Source organism: Clinocottus analis, unplaced genomic scaffold (assembly GCF_023055335.1).
Source record: "Clinocottus analis isolate CAN_PGR_092001 unplaced genomic scaffold, fCliAna1.0.p SCAF_2, whole genome shotgun sequence".
NCBI lineage: Eukaryota > Metazoa > Chordata > Actinopteri > Perciformes > Cottidae > Clinocottus > Clinocottus analis.
Window position 1 is genome coordinate 21,024,014 of NW_027175931.1, and position 9,522 is coordinate 21,033,535.

Sequence of the window (9,522 nt, forward strand, 5' to 3'; positions counted from 1 at the left end):
TGAAATCTGTTATTAGGATGTAATCATGTTCCGAAGCCTCCAGTGCATCTGAACGTCTGCCCCCTTAAAGAACAGGCCGAGCCTTGTTGAGCGCCCACTGCTGCTTCTGCTTTTCATAAAAAGTTAACGACTTCACATGAACGCGGTGGAATGTTAGATTCAGAGGGTCTGGATTTGGTCTCTTAAGTTATGTAAGAGGAGGCCCATACCCAGAGAAAGACGTAATGCCTGCACAAGCCTGGGTGCTGTTATTTGGGCAAATTCTGTCTCTGCTCATTAGCATCACATACAACAGTCTGATGGTCTCCCAGCCTCCAATGCACTTCTGGAAAGAATGCAGTTTCCAGATCTTGATTTCCATTCATTCAAACCATGGATGACAGCTTCTGTAATGTCTTCTTCTTCTTCTTCTTCTTCTTCTTCTTCTTCTTCTTCTTCTTCGTCAGATTCCCAGTTCCCCATTGACATCACTCCTGTGAAAAGAGACCATGACTTTCTGGACAAAGATCTTGTGGAACCTCTGTGCAGGTAACCACATGTTTAATTGACATGTTTGATATCTGTGAGTCAATGCCACGAATCATTTCCTCGCCCCGAGGAAGTGGAACTTTGTGAGAATCCCTTGGTGGTTTGGAGAGTAAAAACACACCTCATCGTGTTAGGATATTTTCACATCTTGGCTATTAAGAGTCTTGTGAGGAATTAAAGATTCCCCACATGTTGCTGTTACGTTTAATTAGCATATTAAATCCAGACACCAGAAATATAAGACTGACATCCTGATTTAATAAAACACCCATTAACAGGAATTGCAGGAGCATTAAATCTTCTTCTGTGAAAGCTTTCTCTCTGACATAACGGCATTAGAGAAAATATTAAAAACAGGTGTTTTTTCACACTTTGCCAGACAGTATTAGGAATATAAAAGTGCACTAATTGAACAACTGGTGGTTCTGCACCGCCCCCTTGTAGGGCAAGACAGCTCGTGTACTTTTTTTAAGCCGAGATGAAAACGGCACTTCACTTACCACAGTAACCACGACAACCATCCCGAGAGGGAGGCGGGAGGAGCGGGAGCGTCGCCTCGCACGGCTCAATATACTGTGACTCTAAACAAGCCTAAAGCAACTCATCTAAATTCCAAACTAGCCACGGGATAAATAGAAGACAATTGGAAACAGTTCCACCTCCAATGTGATTTTGCCCGCGTCTTCCCGGCATCTCTATGGAAACATAAGGACGGCTTTGTTGTCAGTTACGCCACTTCAGTCTAGTGTGCGCGAAAATAAATGCCACCCAACATACTGTGGGTGTCTTTGAACGGAAACTGGAAGATATCTCATGTATGTGAGTGCTCTCTCTGATTCCCGGCAAAGCAGCCTCCTATTTTAGCAACCGCATTCAAAGCTCTTGAAGCTGCAGATTCAAGGGCCCCCAACTTGGAAATCCTGCCTTCCCATGGGTCCCACTACCTACAGTAACTATGTGTGTGGCTAAGCCCTGTTGTCTACAGCACTGGGGGTAGTCACAGCCTCCTTCTGAGGCAATTTACTGTCACAGAACAATACCATCAATCTGTTTGCAATATCTGGCGCTGGTAAAAGCTTGCTATTCTCATACCACAAGAGTTACTGGTTGTCTCAGGCCAAGTCACAGTGAGCTGGAGTGTATTTTGTCATGCCGTCATCTTTTCCCCCCATACTTTGGGTGGTTCATTGACAGTTTTTAGTTCTGTTCCTTTATATATCCCAGTTTGCACACCCGCAAAACCTCCAACCACCGAGTACACGCGCCAAGGCGTAGGCTGCAGGTTTATTCCATAAACTGAAAACATGACACTGCTTCCCCTGACAACTGAGTTCAGAATTCAAACTGCATGTCTTGTTTGTGTCTGTCTTGTTTGACGAAAGTAAAATAAAAAAGCACCCTTCAAAATCAGGAATGGATCAAAAGATTAGGTAACAGGTCAAATGCCAAACGGCATCGAAGACGGGTACATCTTTAGATTAAGATCTTCCGAAAACTAGGCTGTCCATTGGTTTATCTTGAATTTGCCCGTCTTTAAACTACTCCAAAGCACTGTTCAAGCCACAATCACTTAAATCCAATGCTGAGAGAAAGATAACAGAGCAACCTCCCATTACCGGTGTTCATTAGGTTTAGGATATTGTGGAACGGACAAACTGAATTTTCCTCTGGGTCTGGTTGTTCTTCCAGACCCGATGCTGATCTGGTTAACACTGAGATGGCAAACAGAATGGGATTTAGTCCTGAAGTGGTCATTAGGAAGCTATTCTGGTGTTTGTTCAGAACAGCTTTCATCCTCGGGCCATTCCCCACCTGTCTTATCTGTTTATGGTTATGTCTTCCTTATTTTTTATTCCCATTTTAAGTTGTTTTGTTGTAATTCTCTGATTTATTTAATTTTAGTCCTCACATGCTTTGTATTCCTCTTTCAACCACGTGAAGCTCTCCATCAGGTTGTTTTCAAACGGTGCCGGATGATTTAGGTTAATTATCATTTCTTTCAGGCGCCTCAACACCTTGAACAAGTGTGCCTCTATGAAACTTGACGTGAACCTTCCGAAGAAGAAAGTAAGTGTTGACACTGCATGCTTTTAATGCTCTTGTAGTCTTTTACTTTGAGGGTGGATTTTTGTAAGTGCGGCACTATAAGCTATATGCAAAAATACATGTTGATAAAAACAATGATTCAGAAGGTAGGAAAAAGAATTCAGCCAAGAGAGTGGGTGTCATGCTTACTATTTGTGCTGAGATGACTCTGAAATACAACACCGTGTACGCTCCCCTGAGGATTTGTTTTGCTTTTAACCCTCAGAACATGTCAAAGCCTTTGTAAGAACTGGTATTTTCTGACAAAGATTGCCTTTAGTTATGCACACATACTCCTTGCACGAATGCAAATATAATGCAGGAATCTAGGTTTACTCCCTTTTAACCTAGATTCATGATATTTGAGATTGTACCATTGTTGTATTCATGTCTATTGAGTGGGATTGCTTGTTATCTGTCCCCACTTTGGAATGTAGCCTGCTGGCTTAGAGGAATGACTTTTTCCCCCTGGCGTGGTCTATTTATGGAACAATTTTCAAGTCAAAGGAATCATTTGTCTGTCTGGTGTTATATCACTGTTGGCCGATTGTATATTGTTATTCATTTTTTAGCTATTTCCCGCATTTCCTGTTTAACTGTTCCTTGCGGGATAGAAGAGATGATTAGTGATGCTATATTGGCCTTCCCTCACAAGCCTGCTGTTGTTGTGAATGATTTTTTTTTACTCTCAACACAAGAAGTAAAAATGTAAAAACTATCTTTTGTGAGATAATTGGAAAAATATGCAACAACCGTGAGGTCATTTTATGTGAATCTCTATCATTGTGCATGCATGATCTTTTTTCATTTAATTGTATTTATATGATTTAATGGAGACCTATATACTATGATATAACATGCATTACTACAAAACTCCAAAATGATATCACGTAAGCCAGAGGGATTAATGTAACAATTTGTTTTTCCCCAGAGTGAAGACTCTGATGAAGAAGACCTGTTTGCGATCAGTGACAAATGGACTTTTGAGTGGAGCAGCCGGCGTTGGTCCAGGTTACAGGACATTGACTGTCTGCTGGGACACCACGGAGAGGGTCAGCCCTCCGGGGACGGCGCGCCTCTGAGAGCCACCACCAGCAGCGAGAGCGTTCTGACGGACCTCTCGGAGCCGGAGATCTCGTCTCTGCACAGCGGGAGCAGCGGCGGCAGCGGCCACAGGGGCCTCAGCACGGAGGACTCGGACTGCTCCAACCGCACCGGCTCGGATTCTGCGGCCATGCCAGACTCTACTTCTCTCACAATGCCTCACATCCACAAAGAAATTGCTCACTACAGCTCACTACCTGATAATCACAGCAAGACGAGCCGCATCCGTGCCAAAGACTTCCTGAAGCGCATGGAGACGCTGCGCTCCCGGGGAACTCTGGGACGGGCCCGCAAGACCTTGGTCATCAGCTCTCCGGTGCTTCAGCAGGAGGCTCAGGCACTGAAGACGCTGCAGTGTGTTGAGATCCTAAACGGAGACGCCGGGGCTCCAGAAATACCGTCCAACAAAGCTCTGCCGTCCCAGTCCGGTAGTGAGGGGAGCAGCCATTCCAGTGGCAGCGCTGTTAGCACGCCGAGCCTGAAAGAGCGTAAACCCCACCGGGCTGACTACAAGCGCAGCGGCATGTATTTAGAGGACATAGACATCTTCTCAGGCACCCGAGGGAATGAAGTCGCAGAACAAAACCGCAGGAATGAATTCTGCTCTTATGAAGACCTGGTGGTCCACATTCCCAAAGACCACAAGCCAGGAACCTTCCCCAAAGCACTGTCCATAGAGAGCCTGTCCCCAACCAATGGGGCTTCCATCAACTGGCACACAGGCAGCATGCACTTGGACTCGCCGCTGATTTCATGTCGGAAGGAATCCAGGCCTGTGACCCAGTGCTGCTCCCGAGGCAGCCGCATCAGTGTGTACGATAACGTCCCAGGCTCGCACCTGTACGCCAGCACCGGGGACCTGATAGACCTGGAGAAGGAGGACCTGTTCCCTCACCTGGACGATATCTTGCTGCACGTCAATGGCCTACAGCAGATAGTGGACCGCTGGTCGAAGAATGTGTTGCCCGTCAGCGAAGGGTTGGCGCAGGTGGACGGCGAAAGAGAACATACAGCAGGCCTTCAGTCCTCGAGTCAGATCACATTGGACTTTGAGGGAAACTCTGTCACAGAAAGCCAGTCCACACCTCATTATGGGGACAGAGACAGAGTGTCACTTGCGGAGACAGAATCCACAATCCTCAGGGAAAGGAGGGACTCTGGAGTAGGCGCTTCACTCACAAGACCCAATCGGTAAGCCTCGTGGAATCGTATTGAAAGTGCTGAACTCTAGTTTTTAGTTTTCTGTGAACCAAAAGAAAAATGAGATTTCTCTTATTTTCCATGCTCATTCATCTTTCATGGCATTAGGTTACGATGGCCCAGCTTTCAGATATCCAATCGCCTTAGTCACTCAGTGGCATCGCTGCAGATCACCAACCAGTCGGCGGGCCAGCTGAGTTTGTTGCAGAAGTTTTCTCTGCTGCGGCTTACTGCAACCATGGAGAAGTACTCACTGTCCAACAAGCATGGCTGGACCTGGTGAGTCTATTTCTAACGTTCTCGGTGCACGTGGGGTGCGATTCATGATTATTTACATATTTTCTACTGCAGTGAAAAGCTTTGTGTTTGTCCAGTATGGCATGAGCAGGCCTTAATGAATTCCTGTCGAGCAACGATGTCACAGATGTCGATGCCTCCTGTAGGTCGGTGCCAAAGTTTATGAAGAGAATGAAGGTACCAGACTACAAGGATAAGAATGTGTTCGGAGTCCCTCTGATAGTGCACGTGCAGCGCTCTGGCCAGCCGCTGCCCCTCGGCCTGCAGCAGGCCCTGCGCTACCTGAGGAGCCAGTGTCTTGACCAGGTCAGCCACCGTACGCAGACTCTCAGGTCGCATTTGACTTGCATGTTTTACATGTGATGTAACTAATGGGTGGGCTTATCTCGTGTTTAAAATGTGCTGTCAAGTTTTGATAAAAAAGGGACTCACACCGGCGGCAGGCAGAAACAATCGTTGTGTAATAACGACACAGGGAGCTTAACTGCCGCACAGTGCAGGTGTACTTGGTTCTGCCAGCTGTCGCGTTAATTATGTAACACTTCTGTTTTGCCTCCAGGTGGGTCTCTTTCGTAAATCAGGGGTGAAGTCTCGAATTCAAGCTCTCAGGCAGATGAATGAGAATTCGCCAGACAATGTGAACTATGAGGATCAGTCTGCCTATGATGTGGCTGACATGGTGAAGCAGTTCTTCAGGGATCTACCTGAGCCTCTGCTCACCAGCAAGCTGGGGGAGACCTTCCTCCATATCTACCAATGTAAGGACATGGCTCTCTGCTCGTCTTCTGTCCCATGGCGTTTTAATTCAATTGTCTCACTGGTTTTTCGTTTCAACTGGGATGGCACTGTGACATTGCACCTGAACTAACATAGAGAGCATGTGGCTGCGATTTTGAATCTAGTATATGATCTTTCACAGTTCATGATTGCTTTTTCTGTGGAATTAATAGAATAAATATACTCGTATGTGCAGATGTGCCAAAGGACCAAAGGTTGCAAGCTGTCCAGGCAGCCATCATGCTGATGTCAGATGAAAACCGAGAGGTTCTGCAGACGTTGCTCTGTTTCCTCAGCGATGTCACTTCCTCTGTGGAGGAGAACCAGATGACACCCATGAACATCGCTGTGTGTCTGGCCCCCTCCCTCTTCCACCTCAACATACTGAAGAAAGACAATCTCTCGCCAAGGTATTTTTTTCCTCTCTCATGTCTTCTTGTGCTAGTTAGCTCAGTGTCTGTGATTTTGGAGCAGCAACATTGCCCGACACTAACTAATGAGCAAGACATGCATGCTTTCTATTAACTCCTGCATGATTATCTTCCACTAATACTCCATAAAGATGGACATAAAATGGGTTACAGAGTTCTCTCAGCCCTCAGGGGTGCAATAGATTACTCTCTTTCTGGGCCACTTTTGAAAAGACGTGGTATAAACCTCAGTGTTTTACGAGATCATGCTGTGGACAAACAAAACACAGCTCTCTAATTTAGCATGTTGAAATTGTTGCTAAAGGGATCAAAGGGGTTTCCTGTGGAGTGGAGGAAGGGTTTATAGACTGCGTTTTGTGGAGACATTGACCCAGGAACTCTGCTGGCCTAATAAGTTCTCTCCCCACCATCCTCAGGGCCATGCAGAAGAAGTATGCCACTGGCAGACCAGACCAGAAGGATCTGAATGAAAACTTAGCAGCAACACAGGGCCTGGCTCATATGATCATAGAGTGCAACCGTCTCTTTGAGGTACGAGAACCTGTTGAGATGGTGCAAGAATTTCATGCCTGGATGCAATATCCCCATGCCTCCCTTCTGTGTGAAGTTGCTGTGAATTTTACATCACACATTTGCACCCCCATTAGATCCCTCATGAGATGGTTACTCAGTCGCGTAATTCATACGTGGAGGCTGACTTGCATGCACCCACAATTGATGAGCTGTGCAAGCATCTGGAGGATGGCGATGGAACGTACCAAACTCACATGGAGGGGAGACTTCAGAGCCAGCTCAAAGAGGCCCGGGAGAAGTCCAAATACTGGGTGTCCTGCAGCAGCTCTGATAACACAGAGCTCTACTACAAGAAGGTTGGTGTTCCTGCTATGATCGTCGCATTAGTTTGTGATTCTTTCATATGTGATAGTATATCAAAATAGTCACAATATTTCTTGATGAAATACAAAAAAAACAAAGGCTTGAATTCTCTAAAATAGGTCTTGGTTTTACATCCACAAGTTAACGTGATGTTTTTTTGGTCCATCCAGGTGGGAGATGGGAATCCTTTGAGACGCTGGCGAGTGTCCGTGGAGGTGGAAGCCCCACCGTCTGTGGTTTTGAACCGTGTGCTACGAGAGCGCCACCTGTGGGATGTGGACTTGCTGCAGTGGAAAGTGTGTGAGACACTGGACAAGCAGACAGAGGTGTTTCAGTATGTCCTCAATCGCATGCCCCCTCATCCCAGCAGGGACTTTGTAGTACTCAGGTGAGTGGTGATACAAAGAAAACACAAAGCAACGTGTCATCCCTTGTTCGGAAGTAACCAAAACATCTTTTTTATGAGGCGACATACTCAATCTCTTTCTGTTTATTCAAGAACGTGGAGGACCGACTTGCCCAAAGGCGCCTGCTCCCTGGTTTCTGTGTCAATAGAGCATGAGGATTGTCCTCCTGTTGGTGGGGTTCGAGCGATAGTCCTGGAGTCCAACTTCCTGCTGGAGCCCTGCGGCTCAGGAAAGTCCAGACTAACTCACATCTGCAGAGTTGACTTGAAGTAAGTCCCACAAACATCTTGTGAAACATTTGTACACTTTGCATTTTTTTTTCTTGTTCTGTATAACACATCACAACAATTTTATGTGTGATCAAAAGCATTTTTAAGATGAGTATTGGAAGCTCCTTGTACATGCCTGCAGGCTATAGTGTATTGAATATCCTGTTTTGCCTTCAGGGGAAGGACTCCAGACTGGTACAACAAAGCCTTTGGTCACCTTTGTGCCGCAGAAGCTGCCCGGATACGCAACTCCTTTCAGCCCCTAATCACAGACGGCCCAGAGACCAAAATCTGAAACAGTTTGCCAATTGTGTCTCCTCAGCCTCGAGATCAAGATTGAGCCTTTGAGTCATGGCTAACAGGCAGACACAAAGCATCGACAGGTCCCCGGAACTAAAGCACAGTTTAAAACGTCTCTGTTTTTCCGAGAGTAGAAATGCTCTGAACATGATTTTGAGCTGCTCGACTTGCACAATGACAAAAGAAGACATCTTATAGGTGCTGAGCATAATTACTCAGCAGGAAATTAATCATCCTGCCTATGTCCTTAGCCATAGTATTCTATTTACCATGATGTTGCTAAACGTGTATGTTATGATAATTATTATCTTTAATAATATTGTATTACTGTTACTTTACTCTACAATGTCTAGGACATATAAGTTCTTAAACGCTTCTGGGAAGCATGTATATGTTATTCATTTCAGATTTAAAGCTATAATTATTATGATGTAGACTGTATATGTGTGTGAATATAATGTACATCCAAACAAGATGTATATATTGTATATATGTGAAGGGATAAATAGTACATATGTTAATATACTATATATTGATTATTTCACTGTGTCAACCCTTCTGTAGTACACATGGTACAAAATTGTAAGCTGGTTTTACTTTGCTCGAGTATTGCCATCTTGAAATGAGTGTAATTTTATTGAACTTTGACCTCCTATGGTTGTGAAAAGAATGACTTAAGGTTTGACTTGATCATACCTGCTTAAGGGTACTGGATTGTGGCGTTAAGTGCAGGAGACATCATTTTGTAATAAAACCATCGAAAGTATCACGTTTCTACGCACTGATTCTTCATCTCGTTTGCCACATCGAAAAGACAAAACGGGACATTTCAAGAGGTCAAGGACGTCGACTTTGCATTGTTTCATTTATGTTTGTGGCAAATAAACTGCTTTTCCGAGCAGCCAGCTTGCTTGTCTCCCTGTTTGGTTGCAGTCACTGAGCTGGGCTGTGACAGTCTTAATCCTTTCAGGGACAATTGATATTAAAAAGTGTCAGTAATGCTTTTGCCAACATGTTTACACTCCATAATCATGTATATTTGTAGGACTACTGGTTTGCACATACAGTTATCCCTGATCTGGGATGATGGGGCCCTCTACTGGACATTTAAAGAGAATACATGGCTGCAGTCCACATGGAGGATGGACATACATACATGGGAGAACACATTTTTAATGCAGACCTAACAGTGATTCAAAGGTTAAATCTAATGCAGACTAATAAGTTTAGTCCAGCCTTTCCTTACAA

General features: G+C 45.0%; 1 protein-coding gene across 6 annotated transcripts in view; it reads left to right on the forward strand.

Annotated features, from left to right (window-relative positions):
- The window catches only part of stard13b (StAR related lipid transfer domain containing 13b), a 56,687-nt gene extending 47,540 nt beyond the window's left edge, over positions 1-9,147 (forward strand). For all 6 annotated transcript variants that reach the window (XM_068584916.1, XM_068584917.1, XM_068584919.1 and 3 more), the window contains 12 exons: positions 447-528; positions 2,532-2,595; positions 3,545-4,908; positions 5,026-5,196; positions 5,361-5,520; positions 5,774-5,972; positions 6,188-6,401; positions 6,839-6,953; positions 7,070-7,291; positions 7,469-7,686; positions 7,798-7,974; positions 8,152-9,147. In XM_068584916.1, the coding sequence (XP_068441017.1) occupies positions 447-528; positions 2,532-2,595; positions 3,545-4,908; positions 5,026-5,196; positions 5,361-5,520; positions 5,774-5,972; positions 6,188-6,401; positions 6,839-6,953; positions 7,070-7,291; positions 7,469-7,686; positions 7,798-7,974; positions 8,152-8,269 (3,104 nt within the window). In that variant the 3' untranslated portion in view covers positions 8,270-9,147. The remainder of the gene's footprint in view (positions 1-446; positions 529-2,531; positions 2,596-3,544; positions 4,909-5,025; positions 5,197-5,360; positions 5,521-5,773; positions 5,973-6,187; positions 6,402-6,838; positions 6,954-7,069; positions 7,292-7,468; positions 7,687-7,797; positions 7,975-8,151) is intronic.
- The last annotated feature ends 375 nt before the right edge of the window (positions 9,148-9,522 follow it).